Consider the following 17,090-nt stretch of genomic DNA (forward strand, 5'->3'; position numbering starts at 1 on the left):
TATTTTTGAGTTAACTGTTCAGTATTATTGAATTTTTCATCTTTGATCACCCGTGTGTGTGTCCTGTGTTATAGTCTTTGTGCTGGGTCGATAATATATATTTCTCTGTCGTATTGGATGCGGGGTCAGTGTTGTGAGCCAATAGCATGGGAGGCTGTACAAAGAGATCTACTCCCTCCCCCATCCATCCTCCTCACTGTAGCCAGTGCTTCTAGCGCGAGATGAGAAAAGGATGCGATTAAACACTGGGATTAAATAATATACCATTACTACACTTCTCATGATGTATGAACGACTATTTATTTCGCGTTCCACGAGTTCCTCGTTAATGGATTTCTCACCAGTCTGTTTTTTTTCTAAATGATGTTTCCATGGGGAATAACGCTGAATTCTAGCGGATCGGGGATGACAAAGAGAATGGGATACAGAGACTGGAGATGGCTGGCGCTTTGGTGGCATTATGTGTTCTTTTTATGGAGTACAGTAAATGGACAGACTCGCTACAGTATCCCAGAAGAGCTGGAAAGAGGCTCCTTGGTTGGAAATCTTGCCAAAGATTTGGGTTTAGGACTGTCAGATATTTTTAACCGTAATCTGCGTGTCGCCTCTGAGGCTGGTGAGCAGTATTTCAGCGTGGATGCGGGGAAGGGTGAGCTTTTAGTGAATGACAGAATAGACAGAGAGGCTTTGTGTGGACAAAGCGCCAGCTGTGTGTTACCTCTGCAGGTTGTTATAGAAAATCCGCTACAGTTACACCGGATCGAAGTGGAAATTAGAGACGTAAATGACAATGCCCCTAGTTTTCTAAAAAGTGATCACATAATTGAAATAGCCGAATCCACAGCTGTAGGTGTTCGTTTTCCCTTAGAGATGGCAGTGGATCCCGACGTAGGGAGTAATGGACTAAAAACATACACACTAAGTAAAGATGAGTGCTTCAGTCTAAAAGTTAAAGAAATTGAAAATGGAGGGAAAATACCCGAATTAGTATTGAATAACTCTTTAGATCGCGAGAAAAAATCCACTCACAATTTATTTCTTACTGCCATAGACGGAGGTAATCCTGTCAAGACCGGAACTTCCAAAATAATTATAACTGTGCTTGACGTCAATGACAATGTGCCATTATTCGAAAACAGTTTTTATAAAATCGCTGTTAAAGAAAACATTGCAAATGGCTCTTTTGTTATTACAACAAAAGCAACAGACATAGATGAGGGTCCGAATGGAGACATTGAGTACTCGCTTGGTATACACACGCCGCCATCAGTGGTCTCGTTGTTTTATATTGATACTGTAACCGGGGATATATATCTTAAACAGCAATTGGACCACGAAACTCAGACATCATATCGTATAGATATTAGTGCAACAGATAAAGGCTTCCCTAAAATGGAGGGTCGCTGTACTGTCCAGGTGGATGTATTAGACGTAAATGATAACGCGCCAGAAATTGTACTCACTTCAAAATCAACTTCTGTGCCCGAAGACTCTCGCAGCGGCACTGTGGTGGCTTTGCTCAGCGTTCGTGACCTCGATTCCGGTGATAATGGCAAAGTCACGTTACAACTTCCCAAAACGTTTCCATTCACTCTGAAACCTTCGTTTTCTAATAATTACGCACTGGTTACCAACGGCCCTTTAGACCGAGAGAGATGTTCAGAGTATAATATAGAAATCAAAGCCACTGATTCAGGCTCTCCTCCTCTGTCCAGTAAGAAAACTATACCTGTCACTATCACTGATGTAAATGATAATGCTCCTGTATTCACTCAGAAAACCTATAATGTGTATTTAAAAGAGAATGGAGTACCAGGCTCTATCCTATACTCAGTATCAGCATCTGACCTGGATTTTGGTGAAAACGCAAAGGTCTCTTACTCTATACTGGACTCTAAAGTGCAGGACGTTTCTGTCTCATCGTATGTTTACATTAACTCAGATAACGGCAGCATCTACAGCATGCACTCGTTTGACTATGAGAAACTGAAGGTGTTTCAGATTCAGGTTCAGGCAAAGGATCAGGGCTCTCCGTCTCTCAGCAGCAACGCCACTGTCCATGTTTTCATCCTGGACCAGAACGACAATGCCCCCGCTGTTATTTACCCCTCCTCCGCTGCAATGGGCTCCCTCTCTCATCAGAGGATGCCCCGCTCCGCGAAAGCGGGTCACCTGGTTACCAAGGTGACAGCTGTGGACGCTGATTCGGGCCATAACGCCTGGATCTCCTACAGACTGGCGGAGGCCACAGACGCCTCTCTCTTTACTGTCAATCTGTACACAGGGGAGGTGAGGACTAAACGCGCTGTGTCCGAGCAGGACGACTCCTCTCAGAGGCTCCTTATAGAGATCAAGGACGACGGGGAACCGATCCAGTCCTCCACAGTCACGGTGTCCATCATACTGGAGGACGGTCTCCATGAGCCCATCTTAGACCTCCGACATAAAGCGGCCGAGCCCAGCAAGAAAACTGGGAGAATCACCCTGTATTTGATTCTCTCTCTGGCCTCGGTGTCCGTGCTGTCTCTGCTCACTTTCCTCATCTTAGCGGTTAAATGCATCAGGAACAGCAGGAGCAGCAGCACGTGCTGCATGAGACGGACTGACTCTGATGATTACAAGAACCCCAACAGAAACCTGCAGATTCAGCTCAACACTGATGGACCTATAAAGTACGTGGAGGTCCTGGGAGGAGACATGCTGTCTCAGAGTCAGTCCTTCAGGTCCTGTATGTCTCCAATGTCAGAGTACAGCGATTTCACTCTGATTAAACCCAGCAGCACCACAGACTTTAAGGAGGTGATCAGTGTCCTGGATGCTTCTTTGCCCGACAGCACCTGGACCTTTGAGAGCCAGCAGGTGAGCAGAAGAGAATAAGGTCTTACTTTAAAATGTTTTTGTTCAATAATTAATTTCTTTGTAAATTGCGGACAATATTTATTGGTGTATAATTGCAATTATGATTTTGTCTTAATTTAGCATAAAGAATAAATAGCCTACAGAATAAATAAATAACAAATGTGAGCAATAGTCGTTTATTTTAAGATTTCAAATTAAAATGGTATACTGTGATGTTTTGTCGTCCTCTAATAATTTTGTTTAAATTTTAAATACGGTTCATGAGGCTGTTTTTATCAGCCCTATATGCCTAAGTATGTCGCCATACCTGTATTCGTTGTACATTCAATGCTCCCGTAGGTGAGACGAGGGATTTAGCCACTCACCCTTTCTCTGTCGGTAGGAAAATCGAAATACCCAGAAACCTGGGCATAGGTCTAATGACAAAAGAAACTGAGCTGTGTGGACTGGGTTTGTTAAAGTGGAAACAATATTATTTTGATGTACAAATGGGGTCATTTTAATTGGCTGAACATTACAACCTCTCATGTTTGTCTTCTTAGAAAGAATGGAGATTTGACCGTCATCTATTTTTTTTCCTTATTAGATTTTGTTTTATGTAAACGTCAGTTTACTTTGATTATGTGAATAGAAGCAATCTTCCATCATATAAATACTGTTACGTGTCAGCAGCAATATTTCTCATACAGAAGGACAATTTTGCTGTATCAGTCACACAACCAGCAGTGCATATGGGTGTACGGATTTGATCTCAGTGCTGTTGCTGTGTCTTTAACGGCACTGCTCAGCTTTCTTCCTATTGGATGTTACTGAGAGACGCTCTGCTCCAATAGTACACATAACTGTACAAAGAGATCTACCTCCTCCCCCCTACAGCCTCAGCATCGTAAATGTTAACAATGCAACGAGCTGGAGGACGGTGTGATGCGCTCGTATTTCGAAGCTGGGAATAAAATCAGAAAATTAAGCGTCAGACATGAAAAACATTGGGTGTTATATTTTTACAGCTATAGCTAACACTCACTGGAACTGGATATTCACTTTGCTTTACTTGATGGGAAATAACATGTTGTAACGGACCGGGGATGACAAAGAGAATGAGATACCGAGACTGGAGATGGCTGGCTCTTTGGTGGCATCAATTCTTTCTCCTGTGGAGTACAATAGACGGACAGACTCGTTACAGTATCCCAGAAGAACTAAATCAGGGCTCTGTGGTAGGAAACCTTGCCAAAGATCTGGGTTTGGCGTTATCTGAAATTTTTGACCGCAGGCTGCGTGTCGCCTCTCAGACTGGAGAGCAGTATTTCAGTGTGGATGCGGGGAAGGGCGAGCTCGTGGTGAATGACAGAATTGACAGAGAGGCTTTATGTGGACAAAGCGCCAGCTGTGTGTTGCCTCTACAGATAGTTCTTGAAAAGCCCCTAAATTTACATCGAATTGAGGTGGAAATAAAAGATATGAATGATAATTCTCCAAGCTTCCAGACAAAGGAGCTGTCTTTGAAAATTGCGGAGTCGGCAGCAGTGGGAACTCGATTTGTTTTGGAAAGCGCAGAGGATGCAGATGTTGGGAGTAATTCAGTAAAATCCTACACGTTGACTAAAAACGAGTGTTTTACATTGAAAATGAAGGAAGTTGAAGATGGCAAAGCAGTGCCCGAGTTAGTATTAGAGAAACCTCTTGATCGAGAGAAGAAGGCCGTTCATCAGCTACTACTGACTGCATTAGATGGGGGTAACCCAGTATTGTCTGGTACCTCACAAATAACAATCACAGTGCTCGACGTAAATGACAATTTTCCAGTGTTTGAAAAAAACACGTATAAAGTTTCTTTACAGGAAAATACTGCACAAAATACATTTGTAGTTAAAATTGCGGCGACTGATGCTGACGAGGGGCCAAACGGAGAAGTTGAATTCTCTTTTGGTTCACGGACGCCAGATTCCGTGTTATCAGTATTTGAAATCAACCCACTAACTGGAGAAATACATTTGAAAGGAGATCTAGACTATGAAAAAGGCTCGTCCTACAAAATTGAAATTGCGGCAAGAGATAAGGGTGTTCCTGAAATGGAAAGTCACTGTCGTCTACAGATAGATATTGTGGATGTAAATGACAACACTCCAGAAATTGTTCTCACCTCTGAACCGCAGCCAGTTCGCGAAGATGCAGCTAGTGGCACAGTTGTGGCTTTGCTCAATGCACGTGATGCTGACTCCGGTAATAATAGTAAAGTAACACTGAGAGTACCTAAAGGCTCTCCTTTCACTCTGAAACCATCATTTTCTAATAATTACGCACTGGTTACCAGCGGTCCTTTGGACCGAGAGAGTTTCCCAGAGTATAATATTGAAATCACAGCCACTGATTCAGGCACTCCTCCTCTGTCCAGTAAGAAAGTCATACCTGTCACTATCACTGACGTTAATGACAATGCTCCTGTATTCACTCAGAAAACCTATAATGTGTATTTAAAAGAGAATGGAGTACCAGGCTCTATCCTGTACTCAGTATCAGCATCTGACCTGGATTTCGGTGAAAACGCAAAGGTCTCTTACTCTATACTGGACTCTAAAGTGCAGGACGTTTCTGTCTCATCGTATGTTTACATTAACTCAGATAACGGCAGCATCTACAGCATGCACTCGTTTGACTATGAGAAACTGAAGGTGTTTCAGATTCAGGTTCAGGCAAAGGATCAGGGCTCTCCGTCTCTCAGCAGCAACGCCACTGTCCATGTTTTTATCCTGGACCAGAACGACAATGCCCCCGCTGTTATTTACCCCTCCTCCGCTGCAATGGGCTCCCTCTCTCATCAGAGGATGCCTCGCTCCGCGAAAGCGGGTCACCTGGTTACCAAGGTGACGGCTGTGGACGCTGACTCGGGCCATAACGCCTGGATCTCCTACAGACTGGCGGAGGCCACAGACGCCTCTCTCTTCACTGTCAATCTGTACACAGGGGAGGTGAGGACTAAACGCGCTGTGTCCGAGCAGGACGACTCCTCTCAGAGGCTCCTTATAGAGATCAAGGACGACGGGGAACCGATCCAGTCCTCCACAGTCACGGTGTCCATCATACTGGAGGACGGTCTCCATGAGCCCATCTTAGACCTCCGACATAAAGCGGCCGAGCCCAGCAAGAAAACTGGGAGAATCACCCTGTATTTGATTCTCTCTCTGGCCTCGGTGTCCGTGCTGTCTCTGCTCACTTTCCTCATCTTAGCGGTTAAATGCATCAGGAACAGCAGGAGCAGCAGCACGTGCTGCATGAGACGGACCGACTCTGATGATTACAAGAACCCCAACAGAAACCTGCAGATTCAGCTCAACACTGATGGACCTATAAAGTACGTGGAGGTCCTGGGAGGAGACATGCTGTCTCAGAGTCAGTCCTTCAGGTCCTGTATGTCTCCAATGTCAGAGTACAGCGATTTCACTCTGATTAAACCCAGCAGCACCACAGACTTTAAGGAGGTGATCAGTGTCCTGGATGCTTCTTTGCCCGACAGCACCTGGACCTTTGAGAGCCAGCAGGTGAGCAGAAGAGAATAAGGTCTTACTTTAAAATGTTTTTGTTCAATAATTAATTTCTTTGTAAATTGCGGACAATATTTATTGGTGTATAATTGCAATTATGATTTTGTCTTAATTTAGCATAAAGAATAAATAGCCTACAGAATAAATAAATAACAAATGTGAGCAATAGTCGTTTATTTTAAGATTTCAAATTAAAATGGTATACTGTGATGTTTGGTCGTCCTCTAATAATTTTGTTTAAATTTTAAATACGGTTCATGAGGCTGTTTTTATCAGCCCTATATGCCTAAGTATGTCGCCATACCTGTATTCGTTGTACATTCAATGCTCCCGTGAGGTGAGACGAGGATTTAGCCACTCACCCTTTCTCTGTCGGTAGGAAAATCGAAATACCCAGAAACCTGGGCATAGGTCTAATGACAAAAGAAACTGAGCTGTGTGGACTGGGTTTGTTAAAGTGGAAACAATATTATTTTGATGTACAAATGGGGTCATTTTAATTGGCTGAACATTACAACCTCTCATGTTTGTCTTCTTAGAAAGAATGGAGATTTGACCGTCATCTATTTTTTTTCCTTATTAGATTTTGTTTTATGTAAACGTCAGTTTACTTTGATTATGTGAATAGAAGCAATCTTCCATCATATAAATACTGTTACGTGTCAGCAGCAATATTTCTCATACAGAAGGACAATTTTGCTGTATCAGTCACACAACCAGCAGTGCATATGGGTGTACGGATTTGATCTCAGTGCTGTTGCTGTGTCTTTAACGGCACTGCTCAGCTTTCTTCCTATTGGATGTTACTGAGAGACGCTCTGCTCCAATAGTACACATAACTGTACAAAGAGATCTACCTCCTCCCCTACAGCCTCAGCATCGTAAATGTTAACAATGCAACGAGCTGGAGGACGGTGTGATGCGCTCGTATTTCGAAGCTGGGAATAAAATCAGAAAATTAAGCGTCAGACATGAAAAACATTGGGTGTTATATTTTTACAGCTATAGCTAACACTCACTGGAGCTGGATATTCACTTTGCTTTACTTGATGGGAAATAACATGTTGTAACGGACCGGGGATGACAAAGAGAATGAGATACCGAGACTGGAGATGGCTGGCTCTTTGGTGGTATCATTTCTTTCTCCTGTGGAGTACAATAGACGGACAGACTCGTTACAGCATCCCAGAAGAACTAAAACAGGGTTCTGTGGTAGGAAACCTTGCCAAAGATCTGGGTTTGACGTTATCTGAAATTTTTGACCGCAGGCTGCGTGTCGCCTCTCAGACTGGAGAGCAGTATTTCAGTGTGGATGCGGGGAAGGGCGAGCTCGTGGTGAATGACAGAATTGACAGAGAGGCTTTATGTGGACAAAGCGCCAGCTGTGTGTTGCCTTTACAGATAGTTCTTGAAAAGCCCCTAAATTTACATCGAATTGAGGTGGAAATAAAAGATATGAATGATAATTCTCCAAGCTTCCAGACAAAGGAGCTGTCTTTGAAAATTGCGGAGTCGGCAGCAGTGGGAACTCGATTTGTTTTGGAAAGCGCAGAGGATGCAGATGTTGGGAGTAATTCAGTAAAATCCTACACATTGACTAAAAACGAGTGTTTTACATTGAAAATGAAGGAAGTTGAAGATGGCAAAGCAGTGCCCGAGTTAGTATTAGAGAAACCTCTTGATCGAGAGAAGAAGGCCGTTCATCAGCTACTACTGACTGCATTAGATGGGGGTAACCCAGTATTGTCTGGTACCTCACAAATAACAATCACCGTACTTGATAATAATGACAATTTTCCAGTGTTTGAGAAAAATAACTATAAAGTTTCTTTACAGGAAAATACTGCAAAAAATACATTTGTAGTTAAAATTGCGGCGACTGATGCTGACGAGGGGCCAAACGGAGAAGTTGAATTCTCTTTTGGTTCGCGGACGCCAGATTCCGTGTTATCAGTATTTGAAATCAACCCACTAACTGGAGAAATACATCTGAAAGGAGACCTAGATTACGAAAAAGCCTCGTCCTACAAAATTGAAATTACGGCAAGAGATAAGGGTGTTCCTGAAATGGAAAGTCACTGTCGTCTACAGATAGATATTGTGGATGTAAATGACAACACTCCAGAAATTGTTCTCACCTCTGAACCGCAGCCAGTTCGCGAAGATGCAGCTAGTGGCACAGTTGTGGCTTTGCTCAATGCACGTGATGCTGACTCCGGTAATAATAGTAAAGTAACACTGAGAGTACCTAAAGGCTCTCCTTTCACTCTGAAACCATCGTTTTCTAATAATTACGCACTGGTTACCAGCGGTCCTTTAGACCGAGAGAGTTTCCCAGAGTATAATGTTGAGATAACAGCCACGGATTCAGGCACTCCTCCCTTGAGCAGTAAAAAAATTATACCTGTCATTATCACTGATGTGAATGATAACCCTCCTGTATTCACTCAACGAAATTATAATGTGTATTTAAAAGAGAATGGAGTACCAGGCTCTATCCTGTACTCAGTATCAGCATCTGACCTGGATTTCGGTGAAAACGCAAAGGTCTCTTACTCTATACTGGACTCTAAAGTGCAGGACGTTTCTGTCTCATCGTATGTTTACATTAACTCAGATAACGGCAGCATCTACAGCATGCACTCGTTTGACTATGAGAAACTGAAGGTGTTTCAGATTCAGGTTCAGGCAAAGGATCAGGGCTCTCCGTCTCTCAGCAGCAACGCCACTGTCCATGTTTTTATCCTGGACCAGAACGACAATGCCCCCGCTGTTATTTACCCCTCCTCCGCTGCCATGGGCTCCCTCTCTCATCAGAGGATGCCTCGCTCCGCGAAAGCGGGTCACCTGGTTACCAAGGTGACGGCTGTGGACGCTGACTCGGGCCATAACGCCTGGATTTCCTACAGACTGGCGGAGGCCACAGACGCCTCTCTCTTCACTGTCAGTCTGTACACAGGGGAGGTGAGGACTAAACGCGCTGTGTCCGAGCAGGACGACTCCTCTCAGAGGCTCCTTATAGAGATCAAGGACGACGGGGAACCGATCCAGTCCTCCACAGTCACGGTGTCCATCATACTGGAGGACGGCCTCCATGAGCCCATCTTAGACCTCCGACATAAAGCGGCCGAGCCCAGCAAGAAAACTGGGAGAATCACCCTGTATTTGATTCTCTCTCTGGCCTCGGTGTCCGTGCTGTCTCTGGTCACTTTCCTCATCTTAGCGGTTAAATGCATCAGGAACAGCAGGAGCAGCAGCACGTGCTGCATGAGACGGACCGACTCTGATGATTACAAGAACCCCAACAGAAACCTGCAAATTCAGCTCAACACTGATGGACCTATAAAGTACGTGGAGGTCCTGGGTGGAGACATGCTGTCTCAGAGTCAGTCCTTCAGGTCCTGTATGTCTCCAATGTCAGAGTACAGCGATTTCACTCTGATTAAACCCAGCAGCACCACAGACTTTAAGGAGGTGATCAGTGTCCTGGATGCTTCTTTACCCGACAGCACCTGGACCTTTGAGAGCCAGCAGGTGAGGAGAAAGCAGTCGTTCTTTTTACCCCTTGTGTGCTTTACTGGCTAGTTTAATTTAACGTACAAGTAATCAGTCGATTTGTTCGATTTTATTTTATGTATATCGGTGCCTATAGTTTGACTTTTTGGCAACATATTTATACTGGTATACGATGAAATGTAATTTCCTTATTAAATAGTGCAAGTCTGTTTGTTTGTTTTGTTTTTCAAATCTCCTATTGTCAGTTTACTTCACTTAACCAACACACCATCATCATCACTTGCTCTGCTTAAATACTTTAAGCCAGCGAATTCAGACCTTCTTCCTGTCTAATATTGTTTTGCGATGTCAAGTTTAAATAAAAACAGAAAGGGTTTCAGACTGACTGTTTGTAAACAATCCATTTACTTGGTTTAGACTGCGTTTGTGTGTTACTCTTCCCACAGTTGTTAGAATGACATTTCAGGACCACAGAAGCGGACAGCGACGCTTTTAAAGTTTTTTACAGAGGAGCCAAACTGCTTTCATTTACTGCAAGCATTTTCACCCAAATCATAAAAAAATAAACAAAGAGTTTGAATAAGAAGACAACTTTTATATTTTTGTAATAAGAGCTTATTTACCCGCATTAAGATTAATGATAACGCGGATATTCTACTATCCCGTTATTCCTTTCACAAACTGTTACTTATTTATATAGATTTTTTTCCCCATATGTGGCTGTGCCTTTAAAAGCACTCCTCACCTCCCTTGTTACTGGGTAGCATAGATGAATTGTGTGCACCAATGAATCGTGCAAACATACAAAGGGATCTAGTCCCTCCCCCATACACACACAGCACCCGAAACAGTTATATTGCAATGAGCTGGGTGAGAAGAAGCGATGCTCTTAACATATTTAAATCAATTTTGTTCTTCTGTGAGGAGATTTTGGATATTTACCTTGGATTAAAATTTTATAGCCATGGATGGTAAATTTCGTTTTTTTGTTTCCTTCTCTGGGAAATAATTATATCGGATCCGGGGATGACAAAGACAATAGGATACCGAGACTGGAGATGGCAGGTGCTTTGGTGGCATCTTTTCTTTCTCTTATGGAGTACTATAGACGGACAGACTCGTTACAGCATCCCAGAGGAGCTAAAACAGGGCTCTGTGGTAGGAAACCTTGCCAAAGATCTGGGTTTGGGACTGCCTGAGATTTTTGACCGTAAGCTGCGCGTCGCTTCTGAGGCTGGTGAGCAGTATTTCAGAGTGGATGCGGAGAAGGGCGAGCTGGTGGTGAATGACAGAATAGACAGAGAGGCTTTATGCGGACAAAGCGCCGTCTGTGTATTGACGTTGCAAGTGGTCATTGATAAACCTTTACAGTTGTACCGAGTGGAGGTGGAAATACAAGATATCAATGATAATTGCCCTACATTCCCATCGCCAGAAACAACATTACAGATAGCAGAGTCGACAGCGGAAGGGGCACGTTTTCCTTTGGAGACCGCGCAAGATCTTGATGTTGGAGGGAATTCTGTAAGATCGTATAGTTTAAATAAAGACGATTTTTTTACTTTAAAGCTTAAAGATGTCTCAGGTGGAAGGAAGGTGCCAGAGTTAGTCCTCTCCAAATCCCTCGACAGAGAAAAAAAGCCTACACATCAACTCCAACTAACAGCTATAGACGGAGGAAACCCGGTGAAATCTGGGATATCTCAGATAACCATAAATGTATTGGACATTAATGACAATTTCCCTGTTTTTGAGAAAAATGTTTACAAAGTCTCTGTAAGCGAAAATAGTGTGCAGGGTACACCTATCGTTAAACTGATAGCAAAGGATATTGATGAGGGTCTCAATGGAGAAATTGAGTATTCATTTGGGGGGCACACACCAGACAGTATCTTGTCTTTGTTTGATATTGATTTATTAACCGGGGAAATTAGTCTGACAGAGAGTTTAGATTTCGAATCAAATGCTAATTATGAAATAGATGTTTCCGCTAGAGACAAAGGGACTCCGAGAATGGAGGGGCATTGCTCTCTCCATATTGAAGTATTAGATGTTAACGATAATGCTCCAAATATATTTCTGACCTCCCAACCTAACCCTGTGCCTGAGGATGCACCAAGTGGGACTGTAGTAGCGTTGATCAGTGCAAGAGACATGGATTCCGGTGACAATGGTAAAGTGACACTGCAGCTCCTTAAGGGCTCTCTTTTTAAACTGAAACCATCTTTTTCTAATAATTATGCACTGGTTACCAGCGGTGCTTTAGACCGAGAGAGTGCCTCAGAGTGTAGTATAGAAATAACAGCTACTGATTTAGGGTCCCCTCCTCTGTCGACAAAAAAGACTATTAATGTCACTATCACTGATGTTAATGACAATGCTCCTGTATTCACTCAACGAAATTATAATGTGTATTTAAAGGAGAATGGAGTACCAGGCTCTATCCTGTACTCAGTATCAGCATCTGACCTGGATTTCGGTGAAAACGCAAAGGTCTCTTACTCTATACTGGACTCTAAAGTGCAGGACGTTTCTGTCTCATCGTATGTTTACATTAACTCAGATAACGGCAGCATCTACAGCATGCACTCGTTTGACTATGAGAAACTGAAGGTGTTTCAGATTCAGGTTCAGGCAAAGGATCAGGGCTCTCCGTCTCTCAGCAGCAACGCCACTGTCCATGTTTTTATCCTGGACCAGAACGACAATGCCCCCGCTGTTATTTACCCTCCTCCGCTGCAATGGGCTCCTCTCATCAGAGGATGCCTCGCTCCGCGAAAGCGGGTCACCTGGTTACCAAGGTGACGGCCGTGGACGCTGACTCGGGCCATAACGCCTGGATCTCCTACAGACTGGCGGAGGCCACAGACGCCTCTCTCTTCACTGTCAATCTGTACACAGGAGAGGTGAGGACTAAACGCGCTGTGTCCGAGCAGGACGACTCCTCTCAGAGGCTCCTTATAGAGATCAAGGACGACGGGGAACCGATCCAGTCCTCCACGGTCACGGTGTCCATCATGGTGGAGGACGGCCTCCATGAGCCCATCTTAGACCTCCAACATAAAGTGGCCGAGCCCAGCAAGAAAACTGGGAGAATCACCCTTTATTTGATTCTCTCTCTGGCCTCGGTGTCCGTGCTGTCTCTGGTCACTTTCCTCATCTTAGCGGTTAAATGCATCAGGAACAGCAGGAGCAGCAGCACGTGCTGCATGAGACGGACTGACTCTGATGATTACAAGAACCCCAACAGAAACCTGCAAATTCAGCTCAACACTGATGGACCTATAAAATACGTGGAGGTCCTGGGAGGAGACATGCTGTCTCAGAGTCAGTCCTTCAGGTCCTGTATGTCTCCAATGTCAGAGTACAGCGATTTCACTCTGATTAAACCCAGCAGCACCACAGACTTTAAGGAGGTGATCAGTGTCCTGGATGCTTCTTTGCCCGACAGCACCTGGACCTTTGAGAGCCAGCAGGTGAGGCGAAAATTGAAGAAATACCCTGCACACACTTTTCATTATTGCTGTCATACATTTCTGACTTAATCTTTTAAAAAATATATAATTTTAAATGAAAATTTAACATCAAATTGGTTTCAAGTGACAGCAGTAATTTATTATTCGTGTGTTTTGACTCTAGTATGATTAGGGGGAGAATAAATTGATACTATTGAACTGTTTTGCCTTTGCCTGATATATTTTAAATGACACCGAAGTGCAACTTTGAAAACAAATCGATTTTTGTGGCTTCCAAAAAAAGCTATTTAAAATATTGTTTAGAATAAGATTGTCGGAATTGCATCTAAATATCTTATTAACTTTTTTTTTTTTTACCAAAGCATGAGCTCTAAGTGATTTTTTTTATATTCAAAATTTATCTTTGTTAAGCCTACCAAAACTATATTTTATTGTTTTTTTCTATAACACCACAGATGTACAATTTGTGAACTCATACTAAGCTGAACTGACAATGCATTTTTTATGTGGTCTTAATTCGTTGCAGTAATCATTAGAAAACCTTTTGCCCTTTCAAATTAATATTCTTATGTATTTATATTTATATTCATTTTTTATTTATATTTAATTTTCTAGAGAAAATTATCACACAGACCGGACTTGAACTTTCATTTGTACAACTTCTCTTCTGGCAGTGTGTCCTGGCTTCATGAATAGGCTTAGCTCTCTGTGATTGGATATTTAAAATGGATGCTGTGAACCAATAGCATACAGAACTGTACAAAGAGATCTACTCTATCCCCCATTCACTCGCATCACAGTAACCCTCACTATGCTCGAAGGTGGAGAGGACATGCGCTTATCCGATGGCGTCCGGAATATATATTTTGTTACAAATAGCTTAAAGATTTTTCTATACAGTATCCATTCTGGTGATGGCTTTATATGCTGGGCTCTGTCGATGAATATTTCGATGGGAAATAATATATTCTAACGGACCAAGGATGACAAAGAGAATAGGATACCGAGACTGGAGATGGCAGGCGTTTTGGTGGCATCATTTCTTTCTCTTGTGGAGTACAATAGACGCACAGACTCGTTACAGCATACCAGAAGAACTAAAACAGGGCTCTGTGGTAGGAAATCTTGCCAAAGATCTGGGTTTGGCATTATCTGAAATTTATTATCGTAATCTGCGTGTAGCGTCTGAGACTGGTAAGCAGTATTTCAGCGTGGATGCGGGGAAGGGCGAGCTGGTGGTGAATGACAGAATAGACAGAGAGGTTTTATGTGGACAAAGCGCCCGCTGTGTGTTACCTTTACAAATTGTAACAGAGAATCCCCTGCAGCTGCATCGGATAGAAATAGAAGTAAGGGACATAAATGACAATTCTCCGGTTTTTATAACAGAGGAGAAATATTTAAAGATAGCAGAATCTACTGCCACAGGCATTCGCTTCCCTTTAGACATCGCGCAGGATCAGGACGTTGGAAGTAATTCCGTTAAATCGTACACATTAAGTAAAAACGAGTGTTTTAGTTTGAAACTGAAAGAGTTGTCTGGCGACCGACAGGTTCCGGAGCTGGTCCTAGAGAAACCGCTTGACAGAGAGAAGCAAAGTGTACATCAGCTATTACTGACAGCGTTAGATGGAGGTAATCCTGTAAAAACTGGAACAACGAAAATCGTAGTTACTGTACTTGACATCAACGACAATGTTCCTGTTTTTAAAAAACCTTTGTATAATGTATCAGTACATGAAAATATTGTTTCTGGTTCTGTACTCGTTAAAGTTGAAGCAGCAGACGCAGACGAAGGCGTTAATGGAGAGATTCAATACGCATTTGCTGAACACACACCAGAATCACTGTTATCTGTTTTTCAATTGAATCCAGACACAGGTGAAATTTCCTTGATAGGGCCTTTAGATTATGAAAGCAATGCAGTGCATGAAATACGTATTACTGCAAAAGACAAAGGTGTTCCTGAGATGGAGGGTCATTGCCGCGTGCAAATAGTTGTCATAGACATGAATGATAATGCTCCAGAAATAGTGTTGACTTCAAAACCAAACCCAGTACGCGAAGATGCACCAAAAGGCACTGTTGTAGCATTAATCAGTGCACGAGACCGCGACTCTGGTAATAATGGAAAAGTTTCATTAGAATTGAAAAGTGGGCCTCCATTCACTTTGAAACCTTCATTTTCTGACAACTACGCACTCATTACAAGTGGTGTTTTAGACAGAGAGCGATTTTCAGAATATAATATTGAAATTACAGCCACTGATTCAGGCTCACCTCCCTTGACCAGTAAGAAATCTGTACTCGTCACTATCACTGATGTGAATGACAACCCTCCAATATTTGGTCAGCCTTCCTATGATGTGTATTTAAAAGAGAATGGAGTACCAGGCTCTATCCTGTACTCAGTATCAGCATCTGACCTGGATTTCGGTGAAAACGCAAAGGTCTCTTACTCTATACTGGACTCTAAAGTGCAGGACGTTTCTGTCTCATCGTATGTTTACATTAACTCAGATAACGGCAGCATCTACAGCATGCACTCGTTTGACTATGAGAAACTGAAGGTGTTTCAGATTCAGGTTCAGGCAAAGGATCAGGGCTCTCCGTCTCTCAGCAGCAATGCCACTATCCATGTTTTCATCCTGGACCAGAACGACAATGCCCCCGCTGTTATTTACCCCTCCTCCGCTGCAATGGGCTCCCTCTCTCATCAGAGGATGCCTCGCTCCGCGAAAGCGGGTCACCTGGTTACCAAGGTGACAGCCGTGGACGCTGACTCGGGCCATAACGCCTGGATCTCCTACAGACTGGCGGAGGCCACAGACGCCTCTCTCTTCACTGTCAGTCTGTACACAGGGGAGGTGAGGACTAAACGCGCTGTGTCCGAGCAGGACGACTCCTCTCAGAGGCTCCTTATAGATATCAAGGACGATGGGGAACCGATCCAGTCCTCCACGGTCACGGTGTCCATCATACTGGAGGACGGTCTCCATGAGCCCATCTTAGACCTCCGACATAAAGTGGCCGAGCCCAGCAAGAAAACTGGGAGAATCACCCTGTATTTGATTCTCTCTCTGGCCTCGGTGTCCGTGCTGTCTCTGGTCACTTTCCTCATCTTAGCGGTTAAATGCATCAGGAACAGCAGGAGCAGCAGCACGTGCTGCATGAGACGGACCGACTCTGATGATTACAAGAACCCCAACAGAAACCTGCAGATTCAGCTCAACACTGATGGACCTATAAAGTACGTGGAGGTCCTGGGAGGAGACATGCTGTCTCAGAGTCAGTCCTTCAGGTCCTGTATGTCTCCAATGTCAGAGTACAGCGATTTCACTCTGATTAAACCCAGCAGCACCACAGACTTTAAGGAGGTGATCAGTGTCCTGGATGCTTCTTTGCCCGACAGCACCTGGACTTTTGAGAGCCAGCAGGTGAGAACAAAAAAAAAAAGAACAGTAGATGTAAGCTAAATGTTTTAGATCATTATTATTCTTCATTGTCGTTTTTAAGTCACTTTGAAAAATCAGCGGTGTTTGTTAAATTCTTGAAATGTTTTTTTGCACAGTGCAGATATTCTTTTTTAGTATAGATTTTTTTTTCTATTAGCATTGTAAAGACTGTGGTATCGAATCGGAATTTATTGCAACTTATCTTTCCGTTAAGGGTTATTACTATCATCCTTTTAACTCGT

At 43.3% G+C, this 17,090-nt stretch overlaps 4 protein-coding genes across 35 annotated transcripts in view; all 4 read left to right on the plus strand.

Annotated features, from left to right (window-relative positions):
* LOC116335353 (protocadherin gamma-C5-like) overlaps nt 1-17,090 on the plus strand; it is a 281,881-nt gene that overhangs the window by 241,957 nt on the left and 22,834 nt on the right. The window contains exon 1 of one of the 32 annotated variants that reach the window (XM_039618194.1): nt 14,083-16,830. The exons of the other annotated variants lie outside the window; for them this stretch is intronic. Coding sequence (XP_039474128.1) covers nt 14,377-16,830 — 2,454 coding nt within the window. The 5' untranslated portion in view covers nt 14,083-14,376. Of the gene's footprint in view, nt 1-14,082; nt 16,831-17,090 lie in introns of those variants that run through there. 32 annotated transcript variants of the gene reach the window in all.
* On the plus strand, nt 145-2,924 carry LOC116321733 (protocadherin gamma-C5-like). Its single transcript, XM_031741691.2, has one exon. The coding sequence runs from the start codon at nt 361-363 to the stop codon at nt 2,875-2,877; it is 2,517 nt and encodes an 838-aa protein (XP_031597551.2). The 5' UTR covers nt 145-360; the 3' UTR covers nt 2,878-2,924.
* On the plus strand, nt 3,763-6,463 carry LOC120442260 (protocadherin gamma-C5-like). The gene has a single exon (XM_039618380.1). It carries the CDS (start codon nt 3,945-3,947, stop codon nt 6,414-6,416), a length of 2,472 nt encoding a protein of 823 aa, XP_039474314.1. The 5' UTR covers nt 3,763-3,944; the 3' UTR covers nt 6,417-6,463.
* Nucleotides 7,326-10,430, plus strand: LOC116319445 (protocadherin gamma-C5-like). Its single transcript, XM_039618382.1, has 2 exons — nt 7,326-9,935; nt 10,364-10,430. Exons 1-2 carry the CDS (start codon nt 7,482-7,484, stop codon nt 10,373-10,375), a joined length of 2,466 nt encoding a protein of 821 aa, XP_039474316.1. The 5' UTR covers nt 7,326-7,481; the 3' UTR covers nt 10,376-10,430.

The sequence above is a fragment of the Oreochromis aureus genome, linkage group 2 (assembly GCF_013358895.1).
Source record: "Oreochromis aureus strain Israel breed Guangdong linkage group 2, ZZ_aureus, whole genome shotgun sequence".
NCBI classification, from domain to species: domain Eukaryota; kingdom Metazoa; phylum Chordata; class Actinopteri; order Cichliformes; family Cichlidae; genus Oreochromis; species Oreochromis aureus.

Bases quoted from the DNA above. Each gene is read 5' to 3' on its own strand.
- LOC116321733 (XM_031741691.2), top strand. From the start codon at position 361: ATGATGTTTCCATGGGGAATAACGCTGAATTCTAGCGGATCGGGGATG.
- LOC116319445 (XM_039618382.1), top strand. From the start codon at position 7,482: ATGACAAAGAGAATGAGATACCGAGACTGGAGATGGCTGGCTCTTTGG.
- LOC120442260 (XM_039618380.1), top strand. From the start codon at position 3,945: ATGACAAAGAGAATGAGATACCGAGACTGGAGATGGCTGGCTCTTTGG.